The following is a 26,301-nucleotide window of genomic DNA, read 5'->3' as shown; positions in this document are numbered from 1 at the left end:
CCCCCTTCGGATCCAGACCCCAGGGGCGTCGGAAAGAGAGCGGGCATTGGGCTTTGCGGTGCCCCGTCCGTTTGCAGCGGAAGCAAACGTCTGGTTCATCTGTCGAAACTGCCGCAACGGCGGGCGCCACTCGATTGTCAAGGGACATGGCCCAGTTCTCAAGCTCCGCAAAGGTGACATAGGGCACCAGGCCCGTCCGTAGTACTGCCTGGTGTGCGGGGCTCAGGCCGTCTTTGTATAATTGGACGAATGCGGGGTTCTGCCTATCAGTGTCGGGAACCCCGCTGTGTGCTCGGAACGCCTCAAACTTGCGGACCCCATATTCCTGGGCGCCCTCCCCAGGTTTCTGAGTGATACCCACAATGGCGTTCCAGTCGACCGGTGTATGGCCGAGCGCCTCGCTGACATCAGCCTTGAAGTCAGCGAGGGCAACTTCCTGTTCACGACGGCTGTCGCTGAGGTCAGCGCACCAGGACCCATTCTGGTGCGCGGGCTGGAGCCTGGACCACAGGTTCTCCGGGAGTTTGGTCCGGACCAGGCCGGCCACGTCCCTATTGTGAAGGTTGTGGCAGATCTGCATCTCCCCAAGCCTCTGCCAAAATTCAGCGTTATTGTGCCGAGGCTTAAGGGCGGGGAGCCTGTCCAGAAGTTTCATGATGTCGCCCGGGGTCAGGGAGACGTAGGTCATCTTAAGGCAGGGGTTATGGGCAAAGGTCGTGGCCCGTCCCCTCTCCCCTCCCCTCCCCCGGGGGTATATTCAACTTTCACCGGGGCTCGTGCGCGATTCCCAGGGGTCCGGATTGTCCGTGAGCCCCTCCCAGTCCCAGATGGGGGACTGCGGGGCACTGGGCGCATCGGATAAGGTCGGTAAAACTGTACGGGCAGCAAGCGCCTGGGCTTCTAGGTGCTCTGTGGCCTGCTTTTTCTTGTCTTGGACATAAAGCTGAACCTTGCCAGCAAGCCTAATGTGTGCCTGTAGCACCAGGATGCAAGCTTTCTCGTACCTATCTTTCTTCTGGCGGGCCCACCACTCGCGCGGGTCAGCGGGTCGCCAGCCTGAGCGAAGCATAGCCTTAATAACTTTTTTATTCTCGTCGGCTATAAAACGGGTAAGGGAACCCTCCGGCCCCCAATCTAGGTCTTCAGCCACGCTTCCACCCATGGTAGGGGCGCAGCGGGTGTAACTTGACAGAAGCTAAACTAAAGTAAAGCTAGCAGGCATGCCAAGGGATGTCGCTGGCACTAGCTTATTAATCTCCCAGTCGGGGAGCCCACTCCCTGTAAGTCGAACCCTAGCCCTGCGGGTCAACCTGGGCAGGGGTGGGGATAGTTACAGATGGGGCGCGTGTCGATTCCTGAGCACGCGACCCCGTGTTTCCGTGAGTCTCTCTCTCACCGCCTGACGTTCAGTGGCCGTGTGTACCCCACGAACACTGGGCGTGACCCAGGGCCCGAGTGCAAGGGGGGGGGGGCGTGAACTCAGACCTAACCGTGCCTGATCCTACAGAGGCCAACACCTCGGGACCGCGAAGTCAATGGGCAGAGCGCGTACCTGTCGCTTGGCCCAGAGGCTCCGCGTCTCGGGCTTGTTTGGAGGACTTCCCTTCTTGTAGCGCGCGTAAACCTCCCAGCCTCTACCGCGTATGCAAGGAAGGCGCTAAAACCGGGCTCAACGTACAATGGGGTCCCCCCCCACTGCAGAGGTCAACCAGGAAGGCTTGTTTGGTCGGTTTTTAAACAGGGGGGTCAATCTGTCGAGGTCTCGTACCTAAAGGATAGTCTGTCAGTCACAGTAGCACATTAACAATAAACGGCAATAATAATAATCACGCACACATTTATTAGTGTTCCGCGACCCCAATCGCCCACCCGCGAAGGATCACTCACACACACACACACACACACACACACTTTTAAAGAGTACTCTACCGTTACACGACTGTCGGACTCACTCTGTTCACAGGTTCAGATAACGGCCGGCAGTGAAGTCCCTTGCGGGGCACTGGGAGACTTTTATGCGAGAAGTAAAAGAGTAAAGATACTCACCCAGTGCCGTTGCAGGGATCCAGCAGCCGTCGTTATCCCGGACGAAGCCCCCAATTGTTAGCTCGGATGAAATGATATCAGTCCGAGCCCAGAGTGCGGTTCAACAATCGGTAACGTTTATTGATACAGTAACACCGGCGGAGACCACCGAGGTCCGATTCTCGGCTGTTCTGCTGTTCCCGCCCGCTGCTACACATTATATACCTTTCTTTGTCAGGATGTGAGGATTTTGAGTATGAATGGGATGATAGTTCCCCATCATCATTGGAGTAGGTGCAAATGGTGGGTTTCCTGCCGTCCCAGGAGAGTTGCAGTGTACACACAATAGGGTGCTAATTGGATTATGTAAACGGGTCCGGGTGCTATCTGCTTGTCTCTCTCTGTGAGGGCTGGGGGCTAGCATCCCCCTTTGTTCCCTTGGGGTGCTGGTGTGTATTAGTCTGTTCGTTCCTGTCTGGTGGATGCCTGTCCTTTGTGTCAGGATGGTTCTGTATTGATGAATATGGGTGTGTTTCAGTCAGTCTCTTGATTTGATTAGGAGATGGGTTTCCATATTAATTATCTCCGGAGTTTCGGTCTATGAGTCATGGTTAGTGTCTGGCCTAGTGTGGATTTGATCTGTCCTCTGGCTCCCATCTCCCGGTCACGTGGGCGGACCAGCAGCTGCTGAGTTCTGTGGGTTTAAGCTGCGGCTGCCGTTTAATACACAAAATGAATTCCTATAGTTTTACCAATGTAGGCATAGTCCCGTGGCAAATGCGGGGCGGCTCTGATGCCCGCTTGCAGCGGGAACTGAGGGGCATCCTTGATCTACAGCCGGTGGAGCAATACAGAAGCTACTGCGTTATCTCTAGACCAGATCTGCCTTCACTCTGTGTTGCCACCCCCAGCTTGGACAAAACCCAGCAGCTCTCCCACACTATCCCACTAGCTGTAATTCATAATGTGCTGCAAGCCTCGATTCAAGCCCAGCTATAATTGGCAGGAAGAAAAAGGAAGGCAAAGGCCCTGCAGCCAGCCAAGAGGAGCAGCTCCACTGAGTGCTGGGCTGAGAGGAATCCAGAAGCAGAAAGAGCCAGCAAGGCGTGCCCCAAAAAGATGTTACCAGGCAGCAGCCACTAGTCAGGCAGCCTTCCATAAACTCCCTCCAGTGGCTACCCAAGCTCCAATCGGAAGGTCCACAAAAGGATGAAATGTACATAGAATGTTATATTTTAAATTATTTTTAAAAGTAATTTTTAAAGTTATTCCATTTACCAATGTACGAACTTGGCCATTTAAAATACAGCAAAAATGTTTTAATTTTTTTATCTGTTAAGGGAAGTGCTACAGAACCTAAATCCAGTTTTAACTTTGATTTTGGGAATCAGTGATTTGTTTAAAGTTGTCTCACTTACAGTTGTAGTTTTAGAAACACAACTTTAAATTAGGACTTCCTGAACAATGTAGATATTTGCAGAAAATAGAAAGACTCTGACCAAACACACAAGGTCTTTTCTAAAAGTAATACTTAAACAATTTATAACAACACACAACTGAGTGTATAAGAGAATGGAATTTTGATGCAAAGGATGTGAATCATCAGGTACTACTTTATGATAAGTGTCTAGACTCAATGGCAATGAGAATGGCACAAGACAGACACTATATTAGTATGTTGAGCTATGTAAAGAGAAAGGTCAACCTTAATTTTGGAAGTCAGATTTCACTTTTATTTAGCCTTTAGCACAATGAACAAAGTAATCCATATTCCACTTCAATTGTAATGTAAGTGGATACACAACAGCAAAGTTCAGCAGTTTCTTTTACAAATCACAAGCATTTGAATGTAAAGGAGCATCTAGTTTTGAAAAAAGAATACTGTCATACAATACATGAAATAAAATTAAGCCCACTCAGCTTGTAACAATTGTATGTATTTTGAAAAAATAAAAGTGACGATTCATTTTCAGGATTAAAGATTAATAGTAGAGAAACATGCTTTTTGGCAAAGCTTGAGCCTTCCTGAAGCAGATTTGGTCAATTTTAGTTTTGCATGCCAATGCTCTGTCAGAAAAATATGAAATGTTATCTTTAAAGCTGACTCATTCAAACGTGAACATCTCGAACATATTGACAGTGATCATAAAAGACAGCAGCAGCAGCAACAAATGTGCCTGCTGAGTACAGACAGCAACTTCTAGCCAACAGTTTTTAACCTCAGTAATCAACTTCCTGTGTTTGGTAGCAAACTCATTCAGAGTTAGTATTAGTTTTGAGTCTTGGTTAGTGATTATTTAGGATTTTACTTGTAAAATACAAGGTAGGAATACATTGTAATTTCTCCAGGGTTCTTTTTCGGATTTGGATCCTTGCCTTTAAACCAGCCAAAATATATAATGCTGTTTGTTCCAGCCATGTTCACCTGGGTGGGAGAAAGAAGATCAAAAATGAGTTAGTGAACATTTTACTGAATGAACGTTACTTCAATTGAAGTACTACTTCATTACTGTCCCTTTCATCTATTTGCTGCTTTTATGTGAAGAGAATAAGATCTGAGTTTTTTTTCCCATTAATCAGTTTAGAATAATCCATTTCACCACTCTCTCCAGAGAGCTGCTTTATTTTTATTATTTATTTACTTTCTAGGTCTTGAAGTATTTTCTCCACTTACTTGTGCAAAAAAGAGACCATAGCTGAAAGACAAATTTATTGATGTTTTTTCCACAATGGAGGTTAACTATGACTTCAACAGTACCAGTCTGATAGTCAACAGACAAAATATTTCCTAGCCTTTCAACAAAACTGCTGTTTATTATTAAATTAGAGAAAGCTGAAAGTATTTAATTTATGCCCAATATAAAATAGGCTGAAATTAATCAGATTCATTTAGCTCATGAACTGCTGTTATAGAAATGAGACTTTCAACACGGTGCTCCCATTTTATCTTGAGTTTTTCCAGTGGATGGTTAAAATTAATATTCTGCCCATTCATCTATATGCACTATGTACTTTGGCACACTTAACTGTAGGAAAGAACATAATATACACAGATTTTGTTAATTGTTACATTTAGATCATTTTGTAATGAAGGTAAAATGTTTAGTTTTGTGAGCTTAGCTTTGTTCACTTCGAAAAAACTAACATTATACTAATACCCCACCTCATAAGACCAATTTCAAAACCCAAATTGATCCGAGAAACCTAGTACACAAATTCCTTTCTAACAGGAGTTGATTATACATTCAGCCTAGCACAGAAAATTGTAATATTCGTCAAAATGCAAGTATTTTGTTAGTATCCTTGGAGTTTGAAGTTGTAAGACTACTCATCAGTTCTTTTGAATTCCTCATATAGCCATAAGTGCTTTTGAGTTTTTTATCTTTTTTTCAGCAAAAGGTAAGTTGCATCAGCACTCTGAAAGGAAAGTTAGCAAACTGAGTGCGTTTGGACAACAACTGAAATAGAGTTCCTTTAGTAAAAACACATTTTTGCAACATTTATGTGTCTCTCACTCTCTTTGATAGTATTATGAATAATTGATATTCAGATGTTCACTCTCCCACCTACTCACTAATTGTCTTACATTCTCATGAAATCAATCTCAAGATCGTATAAATTATTCCCAATTATCTTTTTGCATACCATAGCAAAATGAAAACAGTTATTGTTTGAAATGTTAACTCTGTTTCCCTCTCCAAAGATGCTGCCTGACCTGCTAAATGTTTCCAGTATTATGTTTCTCATTTGACCTTTTAGTCTAGCTTCCCACTTTCTTCAATTTAGGTATTATATTTGCTATTCATATCTGTTTTCGATCTATTGGAAGAGATGAATTGCGTGATCACTTTGGTAAACACTTCTATTCAATCCACAGGTGTGATCCCAACTTTCCTGTGAACTTCTAATCCCTTTTCTTCTACACTGTTGCAATTAAATTCAGCAGAAACTTCATGTTTATCTTCATTATACATACCTTTCAGCCTATGGTCTGAAAATTTTCATTTTTACTGATACATTCATAGGGTGAGTGTTGTTGGCAAGGCCTGCATTTGTTACGCATCCCTAGTTGCTATTGATAGGTTCATGATGATCTGCTTGTTGAGCTACTGTAGTCTGTGTGGTGTAGGTATATCATCAGTTATGTAGGAGTTCAAGATTTTTAACACAGCGATGATGTAGGAACTGTGGCCTGGATTTTCCAACTGCCATATACTGGTCCTCCAGCACGGATAGAGGTTGTGCATCAGGGACCTGCAGAATCCCGACACAGCAGACTCAGAGAGCTGCATGAGAAATTGAAGGTTCCAATGAGCAATTCCTAAATGTCTTGAATCTTCTGAAAGTGTCCAGAGAGTTCTGCTGCAGTTCAGTAAGCAGTTACTCAGAATAGGATCTTACAGGGACCTGACTGGGCTATGGCAATGATGAAATCTGTTACAGAAATTCACAAGAAGTCTGGGGAGGCCGATCTTGATGTTGAGAGCAACCTTTTGCATCTGCCAAGTGACTAGGTAGGTTTCTCGCTAGGCAGAGAGGAAGAGTTGCTGATTAAAGGAAACTATAGTGCAAGCGGGCATCAGAGCCGCCCTGCTTTTGCCACGGGACTATGCCTACATCAGGAAATTATAAGAATTCATTTTGTGTTTTAAACAGCAGTCGCAGCTTTAAACCCACAGAACTCAGCAGCTGCTGGTCCGCCCACGTGACCGGGAGATAGGAGACAGAGGACACATCAAATCCACACTAGACCAACACTACCCATGACTCATAGTCCAAAACTCCGGAATTAATTAATATGGAAACCCATTTCCTAATCACATCAAGAGACTGACTGAAACACACCCATACCCATCAATACGGAACCAACCTGACACAAAGGACAGGCATCCACCAGACAGGAACGGACAGACCAATACACACCAACACCCCAAGGGAACAAAGGGGGGTGCTAGCCCCTGCCCTCACAAAGAGAGACAAGCAGATAATACCCGGACCCGTTTTACATAAACCAATTAGCACCCTATTGTGCGTGCCCTGCAACTCTCCTGGGATGGCAGGAAACATACTATTTGCACCTACTCCAGTGATGATGGGGAACTATCATCCCATTCATCCTCAAATTCCACACATCCTGGCAACTAAAGGTATATAATATGTAGCTGCGCGCGGGAACAGCAGAGCAGCTGAGATTCGGACCTCGGTTGGTCTCCGCCGGCGTTACTGTAGCAATAAACGTTACCGATTGTTGAACCGCACTCTGGGCTCGGACTGATATCATTTCATCCGTGCTAACAATAGTTTGTTAAATGCCTTAATAACACCACAACTCACCTCAGTAATATTTAGTTTCTTTCCTTACCAAACATGACAAACAAGTTAGACGTCAAGAATTCTTGATATGAAAGTCCTGGTGACTTCTGCTCACTGCCTGCAGTAAAGGGAACATTGGACACTGGGCACGAATGTCAGGGCATTCTCCATGGATTTAAACCACATGCACCCCTTGTCCACAGATACTGGCATTAACATGTGCCAGTCTCTCAGAACTTTCATGGCACGTCTCTGATTCACTTCTTGGATGCTTCTGCACTTTAATGCTGAATCTCAAACTGCACTAGCAACACTTATTGAGATGCTGTTGCAAATGCACTGCAAGCTCAAGGACACATAGCCAGCTCATGGACTGTATCTCCAGCCTGTTCACTTACTGTCCTAGCACTCACTTACTTTCAGCCTCCCTGAGTTCTCACAACCTTACCTTGCCTCTTCATGCATTATCCCCCCCAGCCACAAATACAGAATCATAGGACTGATGTATTGTCTTGCTATTTAGCACAGACACAAAATCTACATATTTGTCATGGGCCTCAGCCTTTGGCAGCAGTCCTCAGTTCAGCCTTCGCTCAGGGCTCCCCAGAAGAGTGAGGCAAGAGCAGCCTCTGATACCAGTCCAGAGGCTTAAACATGCTCAGTCAATCACTGGGTAGTCAGAGTTAGAATGTTTTCTCCATAAGGAGTGAGGAGCTGAATGTCAGGCAGACCTCATGCATCTTTACTCTTTCTGATCTATTGGGGCTGTTTCCAACTGGAATAAGAGAGAGAGAGATGATAAAGGAGACAAAAGTGAGTGGGAGAGTTATTACTGATGATGCAGATGGAGAGGTATTTGAAATGACTGAGTGGGCAGTGCATAGGATGTGCAGGGTTAATGGTGTCAAGAGTTTTGGTGGGAGAGAGTGAGTGAAGAAAGATTTTGTAGACAATAGTGAGAGTGGTACAGCATAAACCATGGTGGGAGGTGAGTACAGTAGCAGAGACAGAGTGAGTGTGAGGTATGAGAGAGAAGACGGTGACCATCATGCTGGCAGAGTGGAGAAGGATATTGACCTTCTTCAGAGAGTTGTGGATGTTCATCTAGATGACTGAGACTGGACTGAGATGGATGATAACCTTGGACCAGTCTGGCATGATCTGGTGTCATGGTCTCCACAGCCGGTCCCAGGAAGGATGAAGTCCCACCGCTGCACTACACTGTTCAGCAGGCTCTTCAATTCCCAGCCTGCAAAACAGGCCACCACATTTTCCCTGTCTGTCATGTCATGTCCATAGCAAATGTCAGGAACAAGACAGGGATACTGGCTAGATCTTAGTAATGGTATGTTGTTCTGGGAGTGATATGTGATAAAAATCCCTACAGTGTGAAAAACAAGCCCTTCAGCCCAACAGGTCCACACCAATCCTCCAAAGAGTAACCCACCCAGACCCATTCCCCTACCTTTTAACTCTACATTTACTCCTGACTGATGCACCTAATCTACACATCCCTGAACACTAAGGGCAATTTGGTTAGAATCAGACGAAATGGAACCCTCTCTCCTGGGACTCAACAACCCCTCTCCGTCTGAGAACACAGTCTCCCCAAGGGAACCAACAACCCTGACTTCCCCTAGGACCCAACATCCCCCATTCCCATAATCTCCCAACACTCCCTTCTGCTATCTCAAGATTTGATACCCCAAACCGCCAATCATAACGTCTTTCGGAATCTGACATCACTACCTCCCTGCCTGTGACCTGGCACCCAGCACCAACACAGTGCCTATAGCAGGGCATGCCAGCCCCTCGTTCCCTCCCTTGAGATCCAAAACCCAAAACCCCTTAGCTTTGCCTGGGACTTAACACCTAACACACAATACTAACCCCACTTCCTGCCACCAGATCTGACACATTCTGCTGGAAATTGATGCCCTTCCTCTCTAGCCATGACTGGGCATTGGGCACCAAACCCATGTCCGCTGCCAGAGCTGACATAACCCTCATCTCTGAGAGAGCCAACATCAATCCTCTCTGCCTGAACCAGACACAAAAACACCAGACACCACAAAACCTCCATCCAGCCAGGAACCCAGCATACTCCCCGCTCTGATACCAACTGGAAATCCCACTGGACAACCCACAACTCCAACAACACAATTCCCCATCCCAACCCCCCAAACCCCCAACCCTACACACCCCCGCATCCTTGACGTGACCCAACGTTCCCTTCAGAATCTTCCCCATCCACAACTGTCCCCACCATGGACAAAAAAGCTGAATCCATATGGATAATGAAACTGACTGCCTTTGATATTCAGGCTGTATATGACCAAGTATGGTATCAAGGAACACTAACAAAACTGGGCTCAGTGGGAATTAAGTGGAAAACTCTCCACTGGTTTGAATCAAACCAAACATAAGATGGTTGGAAGATGGTTGTGGTTGTTGGAAATCAGTCATCTCAGTGCCAGAACATCTCTGCAGTGTTTCTCAATGTAGTTTACTAGGCCGAAATATCTTCAGCTGCTCATTGATGACTTTCTTATGGTCAGAAATGGGAAGATTCGCTGATGACTACATAATGATTAACACCATTTATGACTCCTCAGACACTGAAGCAATCCATGTCCAAACACAGCGAGACCGAGACAACATCCAGCTTTGAGGTGACAAGTAACATACGTTTCACTCAAATGCCCGCCAATGACTATCTCCTATAAAAAAGAACTTACCATTGCCCCTTGACATTCAATGACAATCACTAAATCCCTCACTATCAACATCCTCAAAGTTATCATTGACCAGAAACTTAACTGAACTAATCATATAAATACTGTGTCTATAAGGCCAGATCAGAGGCTACAAATCTTAAGTCAGTCAGAGTCAGCGTCATACAGCACGGAAGCAGACCCTTTGGTCAAACCAGTTCACGCTGACAAAGCCCAAACTAAACTAGTCCCACTTGCCTGTGCTTGACACACATCCATTCATGTATTTGTCCATGTCTTTTAATCATTGTAACTGTACCTGCATTCACCATTTTGTCTGCTAGTTCATTCCACATAGAAACCACTTTTTATATTAGATTAGATTACTTACAATGTGGAAACAGGCCCTTCGGCCCAACAAGTCCACACTGACCCGCCGAAGCGCAACCCACCCATTCCCCTACATTTACCCCTTTACCTAACGCTATGAGCAATTTAGCATGGCCAATTCACCTGACCTGCACATCTTTGGACTGTGGGAGGAAACCGGAGCACCCGGAGGAAACTCACGCAGACACGGGAGAACGTGCAAACTCCACACAGTCAGTCGCCTGAGGCGGGAATTGAACCCAGGTCTCCGGCGCTGTGAGGCAGCAATGCTAACCACTGTGCCACCGTGCCGCCCATGTTTTAAATGGACGTATTATTTTTTAAGCTGCTACTGATGATGTTGTTGCAAAAAGGTTGCCCCTCATGTCCTCTTTAAATCTTTCTCCTCTCACCTTGAAATTATGCCCATGAGCTTTGAACTCCCACATGGTAGGGAAAAGACCCTTGTCATTTACGTTGTGTATACACCTCATATTTTTATATACCTATATAAGATGACCCCTCAACCTCCTACACTACACTGAAAAAAGTCCCAAGGGTTGCTCAGACAATTGTTTCAAGGTGTGGCCCCTCTGTGTGGGGACCAAGAGATTGCAAAATAAGACTGTTGGAAAGACAAAGCTCAGACAAGGAGTGAGATACATATGGAACAAGCATATAGTTGTTGGTCTAAATGGGATATTTCTGCACTGTAGGTTCAGTGAAGGACTGAGAGCCAAAGCAGACTATAAATAAACGAAAAGTGTGCCTTCGCATTAGAGTGTTTCTCAAAGTTATAAGTAAATTGAAGGTTTTATAGGAAATGATGTAAGAGGCTGGTTAAGGTGGTATTAGAGTCATCAATGTGGAAAAGGACAACAGTTTGGCCAAGGGATCACAATAAAACAAATAAATACACAATTCTGCAGATTGCACTAACATTATCCATAGATATGTATCGTTCACCTTGTAACAATGGAAGATGCCCATTTTGCTCACTGATTTCAGCCAAATCTGAAACAGTTGAATGAATCAGATTTGGGTCACCTTAACACTTTACCCACCCATCAGGCATGTTTATATGCACCAAATTCATTTAGTGGTCAAAAGCTGTGTTTGTGTCACTGAGTGGTTTACATGGGCCAGATGAGTGCCATCTAACCCCTTTACTGACAATATATTTACAGCTTGAGAACACCTCTCCTTATCTAATCGTCCCCAACTGTAACACACTACATTAGATCCGTGCTGTAGCCAAAATTTACCTCTCCAACAACATCACAAAAAAAATCTGGTCATTATTTGGATACTGTTTATAGGAGCTGCTGCTTATTAATTGGTTGCCACATTTCCGATTATATTAGTAACTATGTTTCAGAAGTACTTACAGAGTCATAGAGATGAAAGTGAGGACTGCAGATGCTGGAGATCAGAGCTGAAAATGTGTTGCTGGTAAAGCGCTGCAGGTCAGGCAGCATCCAGGGAACAGGAGAATCGACGTTTCGGGCATAAGCCCTTCTTCAGGAATGAGGGCTTCCTGAAGAAGGGCTTATGCCTGAAACGTCGATTATCCTGTTCCCTGGATGCTGCCTGACCTGCTGCGCTTTACCAGCAACACATTTTCAGCAGAGTCATAGAGATGTACAGCATGGTGACACACCCTTCAGTTCAACTTGTCCATGCCAACCAGACCTCCTAAACGAATCTAGTTCCAATTGCCAACATTTGGCCCATATCCCTCTAAAATCTTCCTATTCATATCCGCATCCAGATGCCTTTTAAATGTAATTTTACTAGCCTCCACCATTTCCTCTGGCAGTTCATTGCACACACGCAACTCCATGGGAAACATTGCCCCTTAGGTCCCTTTTAAATCTTTCCCCTCTCATAATAGAGAAAAAGACCTTGGCTATTCACCTTATCCTATACCCCTCATGATTTTATAAGGTCACTCCTCAGCCTCCAATGATTCAGAGAAAATAGCCCAGCCTACTCAGCCTCACCCTATACGTGAAGTGCTTTGGGATGTCTTAGTCATACAGTCATAGAAAAAAACAGCACGGAAACAGACCCTTCCATCCAACTTGTCCATGTCGACCAGATATCCCAACCCAATCTAGCCCCACCTGCCAGCACCTGGCTCATACCCCTCCAAACCCTTCCTATTCATATAGTCATCCAAATGTCTTTTAAATGTTGCAGTTGTACTAGCCTCTACCACTTCCTCTGGCAGCTCATTCCATACACGTACCACCCACGGCGTGAAAAAGTTGCCCCTGATGTCTCTTTTATATCTTTCCCCACTCACCCTAAACCTATACCCTCTAGTTCTGGGTTCCCCCACCCCAGGGAAAAGACTTTGTCTATTTATCCTATCCATGTCCCTCATGATTTTATAAACATCAATAAGGTCACCCCTCAACCTCCTACGCTCCAGGGAAAACAGCCCTAGCCCATTCAACCTCTCCCTATAGCTCAAATCCTCCAACCCTGGCAACATCCTTGTAAATCTTTCCTGAATCATTTCAAGTTTCACAACATCCTTCCAATAGGAAGGAGACCAGAATTGCATGCAATATCCCTACAGTGGCTTAACCAATGGCCTGTTCAGCTGCAACATGACCTCCCAACTCCTGTCTTCAATACTCTGACCAATAAATGAAAGCATACCAAATGCCTTCTTCACTATCCTATTTACTTGCAACTCTACTTTCAAGGAGCTATGAACCTGCACTTCAAGGTCTCTTTGTTCAGCAACACTCCCTAGGACCTTACCATTAAGTGTATAAGTCCCGCTAAGATTTGCTTTCCCAAAATGCAGCACCTCACATTTATCTAAATTAAATTCCATCTGCCACTTCTCAGCCCATTGGCCCATCTGATCAAGATCCCGTTGTAATCTGAGGTAACCTTCTTCGTTGTCCACTACACCACCAATTTTGATGTAATCAGCAAACTTACTAACTATACCTCTTATGCTCACATCCAAATAATTTCTTTAAATCATGAAAAGCAGTGGACTCAGAACCGGTCCTTGTGGCACTCTACTGGTCACAGGCCTCCTGTCTGAAACACAATCCTCCACCACTACCCTCTGGCTTCTACCTTCGAGCCAGTTCTGTATCCAAATGGCGCATTCCCTGTGTATTCCATGAGATCCAACCTTGCTCACCAGTCTCCCATGGGGAACCTTGTCAAATGACTTACTGAAGTCCATATAGATCACATCTGCCGCGCTGCCCTAATCAATCCTCTTTGTTACTTCCTCAAAATACTCAATCAAGTTTGTGAGACATGATTTCCCACGCATAAAACTATGTTGGCTATCCCTAATCAGCCCTTGCCTTTCCAAATACATGTACATCCTGTTCTTCAGGATTCCCTCCAACAACTTGCCCACCACCGACGTCAGGCTCACTGGTCTATAGTTCCCTGGCTTGTCCTTACCACCTTTTAGCCAATCTCCAATCTTCCGGCTGGATGATACAAATTGATGATACAAATATCTCATTAAGATGCCCAGCAATCACTTCTCTAGCTTCCCACAGAGTTTTAGGGTACACCTGATCAGGTCCTGGGGATTTAGCCACTTTTTTGCAATTCAAAACATCCAGCACTTCCTCCTCTGTCATATGGATATTTTTTCATGTCCTTTTCCACAGTAAATACTGATGCAAAATACTCGTTTAGTTTCTGCCTCATCTCCTGCGGCTCCACACAGAGGCCGCCTTACTGATCTTTGAGGGGCGCTATTCTCTTCCTAGTTACCTTGTTTTCCTTAATGTATTTGTAAAAACCTTTTGGATTCTCCTTAACTATCTGCCAAAGCTATCTCATGACCCTTTTTGCCCTCCTGATTTCTCTTGAGGACACGAAGAGTTCTAAATAAACGGCAATCCATCTTTTCTATACACAACTGGTATCAAGTGGACTAGTTCTTTATACATATCAGTTGCAGACCCTGGGCACTGCATGGTTTATGGTTTTGCTTCTCTTGAGATTTGTTGTTGAGATACTCATCTTCTGAGCAATAAAACAGCTAAGCTGAAGAGCTGTTTAAACAAAGGGATATGTTTCCACGACCATCACTAACCAGAACTCATCGAAGGATCTCCACCACCATCAGCCCGCACCCTGCCTCCGCTCCACCCACCCCATCCCACTTCTCACCTCATATGAATCCCATATGGCTTATTGTAACAGTGCTGGAGGAACCCAGTAGGTCTGGCAGCACGTGGAAAGAATATAGGACAAGAGTTAATGTTTTGGGAATCTTCTTCCCAAACTCCACAAACTGGAGTACCCAGGCAGATTCATTGTTTCAGCATGTTCTTGCCCATGGAATGTATTTCTTCCCATCTTGACTCAATCTATTCTCCCCTTGTCAAGTCTCTTCCCAGTTACATTCATGATTTTTTCAGACATTTTTATCGGTTTCAAAATTTCTAGTTTTCTGGCACCAACTGCCTTCTCTTTGGTATCGACATGTAAGCCCTCTACATGGCCATCCCCATGAGGATGATCAGAAAGGTTTTTTTAAAAGTCTTTTATGGAATGTGTGTATCACATCAAGAGTGTCTTTTTGAACCACTGAGGTCCCTGTGCTGTAGGTAGATCCACAATACCATTAGAAAGGGGATTCCAGGATTTTGACCTGTGACAGTGAAGGACTGGCAATATCTTTCTAAATCAGGATGACAGTGGCTTGAAAGGGGACCTTACAGGTTGTGGTGTTCACATGTATCTGCTGCCCTCATCCTTCTAGATGGAAGTGGTTGTGGATTTGGGAGGTGCTGTCTGAGGGTCTTTGGTGTATTTCTGCAGTGCATCTTGCAGGTGGTACACACTGCTACTACAGTGCATCGATAGTGGAGGGAGTGGATGCTTAAGGAGTGGTGTCAATTATGCGGGAAGCTTTGTCCTGGATGGTGTCAAGCTTCTTGAGTATTCCATTACACTCCTGTCTTGGAGATGGTGAACAAGTTTTGGGGAATCAGGAGGTGTGTTACCTGTTGCAGTGTTCCTAGCATCTGACCTGATCTTATAACCACTGTATTTATATGGTGAGTCCAGCTGAGTTACTAATCAATGATACCTTTCAGGACGTTCATAGTGGGGATTCGGTGAAGTTAATATCATTGAATGTCAAGGAATCTTCAATAAGAAACAAGATAGATTGTATCTTATTGGAGATGGTCATTGCCTGGCATTTGTCTGACACAAATGTTACTTGCCACTCATCAGTCCAAGTCTGGATATTGTTCAGGTCTTGTTACTTTTGTACATGTTTCAGTACCTGAGGAGTCACAAATAGTACTGAACATTGTGTAGTCATCAGCAAATATCTGCATTCTGACATAATGAAGGGAAAGTCATTGTTGAAGCAGCTCTCTGCTTCTTCCTTGAAACAAGGCCAGAACCACCTCCAACCACCACTGCTCTCCTCTGCTTGGCCAAACTTACCTGAACTTCAAACTAATTCTCCAGGTCAAATACTTGGCTTTGGGTATCCAATTGTGCCCAGTCATGTTTACCACTTTGAGAATTACATAGAACATTCCTTGTTTATTTTCATCACTTTATCATATTGCATTCTTGTACATCCTTAGTGTTTTAAATCAAAGATAATCATATAGTCTCAATCTAATTACTCATTCCCAGCACCTCAATGGCAGATGTTATCATACTTTAAAAACAGCATATTATTTATTGTGCTTCTAATTTTCTGTTCACTTTTACTAATTGCAATCTTTGGAACATTTTACTGTAGGCCTTGGCATTGGCAACCTAGCTTTTCAAGTAAAAAATCTACTTGTGCATGAAATATTTATGATTGACTTTCTTTTTTTTAGCATAGATTGTCCTTTCTACAATATGATGCAGGAACGAGAAGACCCAAATTTGATGCTTGGATTTGGTCCTTTTAGTTGCTGAGGTTATGATACTTAAAACCATAGAACATAGAACATAGAACATTACAGTGCAGTACAGGCCCTTCGGCCTCGATGTTGCGCCGACCTGTCATACCAATCTGAAGCCCATTTAACCTACACTATTCCATGTACGTCCATATGCTTGTCCAATGACGACTTAAATGTACTTAAAGTTGGCGAATCTACTACCGTTGCAGGCAAAGCATTCCATATCCTTACAATTCTCTGAGTAAAGAAACTACCTCAGACATCTGTCCTACATCAATTAAAAGCTATGCCCCCTCGTGCTCACCATCACCATACTTGGAAAAAGGCTCTCCCTGTCCACCCAATCTAACCCTCTGATTATCTATATGTCTCTATTAAGTCACCTCTCAACCTTCTTCTCTCTAACGAAAACAGCCTCAAGTCCCTCAGCCTTTCCTCGTAAGACCTTCCCTCCATACCAGGCAACATCCTAGTAAATCTCCTCTGCACCCTTTCCAAAGCTTCCACATCCTTCTTATAATGTGGTGACCAGAACTGTACACAATACTCCAAGTGCGGCCGCACCAGAGTTTTGTACAGCTGCAGCATAACCTCATGGATCCGGAACTCGATCCCTCTATTAATAAAGGCTAAAACAATGTGCCTTCTTAACAACCCTGTCAACCTGGGTGGCAACTTTCAAGGATCTGTGTACCTGGACACCGAGAGCTCTCTGCTCATCTACACTACCAAGAATCTTACCATTAGCTCAGTACTTTGCATTCCAGTTACTCCGACCAAAGTGAATCACCTCACACTTGTCCACATTAAACTCCATTTGCCACTTCTCAGCCCAGCTATGCAGCTTATCTATGTCTCTCTGTAACCTACAGCATCGTTCGTCACTATCCACAACTCCACCGACCTTAGTGTCGTCTGCAAATTTACTAACTCACCCTTCTACGCCCTCATCCAGGTTGACCCTTGCGCTACACCACTGGTAACTGGACTCCAGGATGAACATTTCCCATCAACCCACCACCCTCTGTCTTCTTTCAGCAAGCCAATTACTGATCCAAATTGCTATACCTCCCACAATCCCATTCCTCCGCATTTTGTACAATAGCCTGCTGAAATCCATTTACACCACATCAACCGGTTTACTCTCATCTACCTGTTTGGTCACCTTCTCAAAGAACTCAATAAGGTTTGTGAGGCATGACCTACCCCTCACAAAACCGTGCTGACTATCCCTAATCAAATTATTATTTTCTAGATGATTATAAATCCTATCTCTTATAACCTTTTCCAACACTTTACCAACAACTGAAGTAAGGTTCACTGGTCTATAATTACCAGGGTTGTCTCTACTCCCCTTCTTGAATAGGGGAACCACATTTGCTATCCTCCAGTCTCCTTGCACTATTCCTGTAGACAATGGCAATTTAAAGATCAATGCCAAAGGCTCGGCAATCTCCTCACTGGCTTCCCAGAGGATCCTAGGATAAATCCCACCTGGCCCAGGGGACTTATCTATTTTCACACTCTGCAAAATTTCTAATACCTTTTCCTTGTGAACCTCAATCCCACCTAGTTTAGTAGCCTGTATCTCAGTATTCTCCTTGACAACATTGTCGTTTTCTAGAATGAATACTTTCGAAAAATATTCATTTAGTGCTTCCCCATCTCCTCTGACTCCATACACAACTTCCCACTACTATCCATGATTGGCCCTAATCTTACTCTCATCATTCTTTTATTCCTTAAATACCTATAAAAAGCCTTAGGGTTTTATCCTGATCCTATCTGCCAACAACTTCTCATGTCTCCTCTTGGCTCTTCTGAGCTCTATCTTTAGGTCTTTCCTGGCTACCTTGTAACCCTTGAACGCCCTAACTGAGCCTTCACATCTCATCCTAACATAAGCCTTCTTCTTCCTCTTGACCAGAGATTTCACTTCCTTTGTAAACCACGGCTCCCGCACTCTACAGCTTCCTCCCTACCTGACAGGTACATACTTACCTAGGACACACAGGAGCTTTTCCTTGAATAAGCTCCACATTTCTAATGTGCCCATCCCCTGCAGTTTCCTTCCCTGTCCTATGCTTCCTAAATCTTGCCCAATCGCATCATAATTGCCTTTCCCCCAACTGTAACTCTTGCCCAGTGGTATATACCTATCCCTTACTATTACTAAAGTAAACATAACAGAATTGTGATTGCTATCACCAAAGTGCTCACCTACTTCCAAGTCTAACACCTGGCTGGGCTCATTACCCAGTACCAAATCTAATGTGACTTCTCCCCTTGTTGGCCTGTCTACATACTGTGTCAGGAAGCCCTCATGCACACACTGGACAAAAACTGACCCATCTATAATACTCGTACTATAGTGTTCCCAGTCAATATTTAGAAAGTTGAAGTCCCCCATGACAACTCCCTGTCTCTCTCACTCCTATCAAGAATCATCTTTGCTATCCTTTGCTCTACATCTCTAGGACTATTTGGAGGCCTATAGAAAACTCCCAACAGGGTGATCTCTCCTTTCCTGTTTCTAACCTCAGCCCATACTACCTCAGTTGACGAGTCCCCAAACATCCTTTCTGCAACTGTAATACTGTCCTTGACCAACAATGCCACACCACCCCTTCTTTTACCATCTTCTCTGTTCTTACTGAAACATCTAAATCCTGGAACCTGCAACAACCATTCCTGTACCTGCTCTATCCATGTCTCCGAAATGGCCACAACATCGAAGTCCTAGGTACCAACCCGTGCTGCATCCATCTTATTCTAGATATTCCTGGTGTTGAAGTAGACACACTTCAAACCAACTTCTTGCTTGCCGGTGCCATCTTGCGTCCCTGAAACTTGATTTCGGACTTCCTACTCTCAACCTTTTCTATACGCGAACTCCAATTTTGGTTCCCATCCCCCTGCTGGATTAGTTTAAACCCACCCCAATAGCCTTAGTAAATTACCCCCCCCCCCCAGGATGTTGGTACCCCTCTGGTTCAGATGAAGACCATCCTGCTTGTAGAGATCCCACCTACCCCAGAAAGAGCACCAATTATCCAAGGATCCAAAACCCTCCCTCCTCCACCATCCCTGTAGCCACATGTTCAACTCCTCTCTCTCCCTGTTCCTCGCCTCACTAGCACGTGGCATGGGCAACAAACCAGAGACAACTACTCTGTTTGTCCTAGCTCTAAGCTTCCATCCTAGCTCCCTGAATTTCTGCCTTAAATCCCCGTCTCTCTTCCTACCTATGTCATTAGTGCCTATGTGGACCATGACTTGGGGCTGCTTTCCCTCCCTTCCTCTCAAAGATCCTGAAAACACGATCAGAGACATCGCAAACCATGGCACTTGGGAGGCAACACACCAATAGTTAGTCTCTCTCATTCTCACAGAACCTTCTATCTGTCCCCCTAACTATGGAGTTCCCAATGACTACTGCTCTGCTCATCTTCCCCCTTCCCTTCTGAGTAGCAGGGACAGGCTCTGTGCCAGAGCCCTATGCCCCACTGCTTTCCCCTGGTAAGTCACCCCCTCAACAGTATCCAAAGCGGTATACTTATTCTTGAGGGGAATGGCCACAGGGGATCCCTGCACTGCCTGCCGGTTCTCTTTCCATCCCCTAACTGTAACCCATCTGCCTTTTTCTTGTGACTACCTCCCTGTAACTCCTCTCAATAACCCCCTCTGCCTCCCGAATAATCCGAAGTTCATCCAGCTCTAGCTCCAGTTCCCTAATGCGGTTTTCGAGGAGCTGGAGTTGGGTGCACTTCCCACAGACGTAGTCAGCAGGGACACTAGTGGGGACCCTTACCTCACACATTCTGCAGGAGGAACATTCAACTGCCCTAATCTCCATTCCCACGATTCTAAATTCCCAAAGAGACTGTTGAAAAATAAGGAATAAAAAATAAACTCGTTACTTTACCAATCTGGCGCACAGAACCTTTTTTTTTTGGTTAGAGGAGGAGGATGGGTGGGAGACACTATCCGAGTAGTGTTTTGGGTAACGCAACCACACAAATATATGACTTCCCAGAAGTCCTTCGCTCCTCCCTCGCACCTCTCGGCAAATGGAGTTGGATTATATAATTAAATCCAATTTGAACTGTTACAAAAAAAAATCAGAATCTCTTGGTCTGTATGCAAGATTTCTCTTTATTAAAAAAGTAAAGGTGAAAGACTGAAGCCCACCATGGGGCAACTGCAATAACGTTTTCATCCCAGCTGCAAACATTGATATCTAGTTTTGCAATTTGCAATTACATGGTGTTGTTCAATCATGTATCGAGCGTTGCCACCTAGCCATTGAAGTTGGCTAGGTAAAACAAAACATAATGAAGAGTATTTTTCACCAGCACCTTTAAAAGCAGGCTTGCAACAGCAGTCATAAATGCTACCTCTGGATATTAATTTCTGTGTTCAGATTCCACAGCAGGTTTTGCAGTTTGAAAATTAACTATTTTCATACAGGTATGCATGTGCTGACCTATTGCATCATGTTCTGGTGCTGTATAATCTATGCACAATTATCTATGATTCTAAGAGAAATGGATGGACTTCAGAACACAAGCCAAGTTCAGTGATTAAGGTATAATATTAGAGGTTGCAACATTTAAAAACAAACAGTATTATAAAACACTGACATTAGCTCTAACCTCTTGATATTTGCTTTTTGATTATTCAGTCATGATTGGCAATGTAGTTAGGGTACCAACTGAAAACAGTTACTGAGTAATGCAAGCAACAACTTCTGATTGGTCAAGGTTTCTAATATAATGTGTTGTGTGCAGTATTACAGAGAGAAACACAATACCTAGGTGATAAGTGAATCGACCAAAGACAATTAGAAAGTTTCTTTTAGGTGTTTGAAACAAAAATGAAGGATTTAGCAAGAAAAAAGAATCTTGCAGCATGTAACACAGCTCCTGACTCCCCAAAGCCTATCCACCAGCTGCAAGGCACAAGTCAGGAGTGTGATGGAATAAGTCCCATTTGCTTGGATGGATGCAGGTCTAACAACACTCAAGAAACTTGACACCATTCAGGACAAAGCAGTTTGTTTGACCAGCACCACATTCATAAATATTCATTCCCTATCACTACATCAGTGTCATCTACAAGATGCCCTGTAGAAATTCACTAAACTCCTTCGGCAGCATCTTCCAAACCTGTGACCATTACCATCTAGAAGGACAAATGCAGCAGTTACATGGGAACACAACCAACTGCAAGTTCCCCTGTAAGCACTCACCATATTTACATATATTACCATTTGTTCAGTGTCTTTGGGAAGGGAGGTCACCAAGGGCTTTTGCCTGAAACATTGATTCTCCTGCTCCTCGGATGCTGCCCGAGCTGCTGTGCTTTTCCAGTGCCACATTCTCAATCACCTTCTCAAAGGCAACTGGGGATGGGCAATATCTGCAATGCCCACATCCCATGAAAGAATTTAAAAATCTGAAGTTTCTGTCAAAGATGAACCCCAGGATGTTTTGGTGGGAGATCAATGTATGACACTATAATGTAATAATGTAGTAATGTCATTGAATGTCAAGTGGTAATGGTCTCTGTTTGGTCCTAAGCTTTACTTCACAAAAAGTGAAATGTATGTTACTTGAAAAATGTAAGCCAACGATTAAGTGTTGTTCAGGCCTTTTTACACGTGAGCACAGATTGCTTCATTAGCTGAAGAGTTCTGATGGAACCAAACTCTGTGCAATCATCAGTGAACTTTACAAATAGTATTTTGCATCAGTGTTTACTGTGGAAAAGGACATGGAAGATATAGAATGTAGTGAAATAGAAGGTGACATCTTGAAAAATGTCCATATTACAGAAGAGGAAGTGGATGTCTTGAAACACATAAAATGGATAAATCCTCAGGACCTGATCAGGTGTACCCTAAAACTGTGGGAAGCTAGGGAAGTGATGCTGGGTCCCTTGCTAAGATATTTGTATCATCTATAGTCACAGGTGAGGTGCCGTAAGACTGGAGGTTGGTTAACGTGATGCTACTGTTTAAGAAAGGTGGTAAGGACAAGCCAGAGAACTATAGACTAGTGAGCCTAACGTCTGTGGTGGGCAAGTTGTTGGAGGTAATCCTAAGGGACAGGATGTACATGTATTTAGAAAGGCAAGGACTGATTAGGGATATGAGGGCAGAGCAGTGGACGTGATCTATATAGACTTCAGTAAGGTGTTCGACAAAGTTCTCCATGGGAAACTGCTTAGCAAGGTTAGATCTCATGGAATACAGGGAGAACTAGCCATTTGGATACAGAACTGGCTCAAAGGTAGAAGCCAGAGGGTAGTGGTGGAGGGTTCTTTTTCAGAGGGGAGGCCTGTGACCAATGGAGTGCCACAAAGATCGGTGATGGGTTCTCTACTTTTTGTCATTTACGTAAATGATTTGGATATGAGCATATGAGGTATAGTTAGCAAGTTTGCAGATGACACCAAAATTAGAGGAGTAATGGACAGTGAAGAAGGTTACCTCAGATTACAATGGAATTCTGATCAGATGGACCAATGGGCTGAGGAGTGCCAGATGGAGTTTAATTTAGATAAATGTGAGGTGCTGCATTTTAGGAATGCAGGACTTATACACTTAATGGTAAGGTTCTAGGGAGTGTTGCTGAACAAAGAGACCTTGGAGTGCAGGTTCATAGCTCCTTGAAAGTGGAATCGCAGGTAGATAGGATAGTAAAAAAGGCGTTTGGTATGCTTTCCTTTATTGGTCAGAGTATCAAGTACAGGAGTAGAGAGGTCATGTTGCGGCTGTACAGGACATTGGTTAGGCTACTTTTGGAATATTGCGTGCAATTCTAGTCTCCTTCCATTGGAAGTATATTGTGAAACCTGAAAGGGTTCAGAAAAGATTTACAAGGATGTTGCCAGGGTTGGAGGACTTGAGCTATAGGGAGGGTTGAATAGGCTGGGGCTGTTTTTCCTGGACCATCAGAGGCTGAGGGGTGACCTTTGTTGAGATTTATAAAATTATGAGGGGCATAGATAGGATAAATTGACAGAGTCTCTTCCCTAGGGTGGGGGAGTCCAGAACTAGAGGGCATAGTTTTAAGCTGAGGGGGGAAGGATATAAAAGAGACCTAAGGGCAGCTTTTTCACGCAGATGGTGGTGCATGTATGGAATGAGCTGCCATAGGAAGTGTTGGAGGCTGGTATAATTGCAACATTTAGAAGGCATTTGGATGGGTAAATGAATAAGAAGGATTTGGAGGGATATGGACCGGGTGCTGGACGGTGGGACTAGATTAAATTGGGATATCTGGTTGGCCTGGACGGGTTGGACTAAAGGGTCTGTTTCCATGCTGTACATCTGTATGACTCTATGACTCTATTTGCTGCTTCCAACATTATAACAAGGGAATGTTATTAAGAAATTTTGAGATACTCTTGCAGCAGTGTCCAGTGATTGAGATGATTTGTCTCCAACATCGAAAACCATCTTCCACAATTCTAGTTATGATTCCAATGAGCAGAGAGTTTTCCCTGTCATCCCCACTGACTTCAGTTTTCCTAGGACTCTTTGATGGTCAACTAGAGTTTTATTATAAAATGCAGCATTTATCCATGTTGTAATAAATGCATTTTCTTGGATCTATTAGTGCTCTGTGACCTGGCAGCTTGTTGAGGCAATAACATTTGTGCCGAATGTGTTTCAATGCTGGTTATATTGTTCCTTGCCAGAATCAAGGGTGGAGCGTTTGAGAGATCTTTAATAGGTTCCTCAAAGCAGTTCAACAGTTAGATTTAGTCAGAGAGCAGATGGAGCCAGAGAAGTTAACTCCATATTCTGAAAGTATTGCTGATAGCTGGCTGCACACAACTGGGGCAATCTATGGTTGATGTAATATTGAAATGGAGTTTGACAGCAGAAAAGATCTTTGAGGGGGACATCTGACAGAGGGGGGAGATAGGAGCAGACTGGATGGACGGATTGGACTGTTGGGGGAATGGGGAATATCAAAAGGGCTTCTCCCATTCTCCTCCCACAACCCTTTAATTAATGAAACCTCCCAGCTTCCACTCCCCACGCAAACCTCTGGTTGTCTCCAGAGTGTCAATGCCAGACTCATTACTCTCCCCCCTGCCGTGAACATGATGAGGATGTGGGGACATCACCCACTATGTAAGCGGCGAGTACTCATGTGACTCGGCCAAAGTTGTCTGTCTCATATGCTGCAGGCAAGGATGCCTTGAGGCATTGTACATTGGTGAGACCAAGCAGATGCTACGACAACGGGTGAAGGGACACTGTGCAATAATCGACAGACAGGGATGTCCCCCCAAACTGCCCTCCTCCCCCCAGTTGGGGAACACTTCAGTGGTCAGGGACATTCGGCCTTAGATCTTCAGGTGACCGTCCTTCAAGGTGGACTTTGGGAAATGCAACAATGCTGAGTGGCCAAGCAGAGGCTGATAGCCAAGTTCGATACCCATGAAGATGGCCTCAACCGGACCCGGGGTTCATGTCACACTACAGGTGTTCCCACCGCACTATACACTCTCACACACAAGCACACATACATACATATACACACACACACACACACACATCTTGCATACTCTCACACTCACACAGACCTTCTCTCATATACACACTGTCCCTCAGACACACACTCTGGCATCCCCCGCACTCACATCCACATTCACACATAGGCTTACTCTGTCACACTCACACACACACTCTACCAAGCATGCACACACGCAAATACACACATGCATGCACATATACACACACACACTCTCTCTCTGTCTTACATGCACACACAAACACATATTGGTCTATGGGGTGAATTTGCAATTGTGGAATTGTACTTGCAGGTACGTTCTATTTTGCTCAAAAAGCACACAATTTGCAGGCAGTCAATTCGTGTGACATTTTATAAATCCCTACTTTGGAAATAGAACCAGTCTGACTCAAGATTGGGATACAGAGACAGACTCTTAAATTCACACCTTTAATGCATTGTCTGAGCTGAGACGTCACTTTTTTTTATAAAACCTTAAGTTATCTCAGGAATGTGATTTGAAAGAAATTCTGGGATTTACATATTAATAAATCTAAACCTGCAACCCATTCTAAAAGATGAAAAACTTAACAATAATCTTGGTTTGTTCAATATATCGTATCAGTTGCATGACACTGTGATCTTGTGCTCTAAATTCTGTGTCTTATGATCCTGCCCCACTAGCTACCTGATAAAGGAGCAGTGCTCCAAAAGCTAGTACTTCCAAATAAACCTATTGGAATAAAACCTGATGTGCAATTTTTAATTAGGGTAGTGATGGCATAGTAGTAATGATACAAGACAACTAATCAAGAATAAGACTCTGGTGCGGCCGCATCTGGAGTATTGTGTGCAGTTTTGGTCGCCATACTAAAGGAAGGATGTGGAGGCACTGGAACGCGTGCAGAGGAGGTTTACAAGGATGTTGTCTGGTATGGTAGAAAGATCGTATGAGGAAAGGCTGAGGCACTTGGGGTTGTTTTCATTGGAGAAAAGAAGGTTTAGGGGTGACTTGATAGAGGTGTACAAGATGATTAGGGGTTTAGATAGGGTCGACAGTGAGAATCTTTTTCCATGTATGGAGTCAGCTATTACAAGAGGGCATAGCTTTAAATTAAGGGGGGGTAGGTATAGGACAGATGTTAGGCGTAGATTCTTTACTCAGCGAGTCGTGAGTTCATGGAATGCCCTGCCAGTAGCAGTGGTGGACACTCCCTCATTTATGGGCATTTAAGCGGGCATTGGATAGGCATATGGAAAATAGTGGGCTAGTGTAGGTTAGGTGGGCTTGGATCAACGCAACATCGAGGGCCGAAGGGCCTGTAATGCGCTGTATTCTTCTATGTTCTATGACCTTACATCTAGTAAAAAAATCAACTCTTGACCCCGCTGTCCTTTAAATTACCATCCCATCTCCAAACACCCTTC

At 44.3% G+C, this 26,301-nt stretch overlaps 1 protein-coding gene across 1 annotated transcript in view; it reads right to left on the bottom strand.

Moving 5' to 3' along the window:
• Positions 1-3,735: 3,735 nt before the first annotated feature.
• Positions 3,736-26,301, bottom strand: part of si:dkey-256h2.1 (uncharacterized protein LOC337520 homolog) — a 246,928-nt gene continuing 224,362 nt past the window's right edge. The window contains exon 12 of the mRNA XM_043689893.1: positions 3,736-4,450. Coding sequence (XP_043545828.1) covers positions 4,331-4,450 — 120 coding nt within the window. The 3' untranslated portion in view covers positions 3,736-4,330. The remainder of the gene's footprint in view (positions 4,451-26,301) is intronic.

The sequence above is a fragment of the Chiloscyllium plagiosum genome, chromosome 5 (assembly GCF_004010195.1).
Source record: "Chiloscyllium plagiosum isolate BGI_BamShark_2017 chromosome 5, ASM401019v2, whole genome shotgun sequence".
NCBI lineage: Eukaryota > Metazoa > Chordata > Chondrichthyes > Orectolobiformes > Hemiscylliidae > Chiloscyllium > Chiloscyllium plagiosum.
Note: the sequence above shows the minus strand (reverse complement) of the source record. Positions and strands in the feature narration are given on the sequence as shown.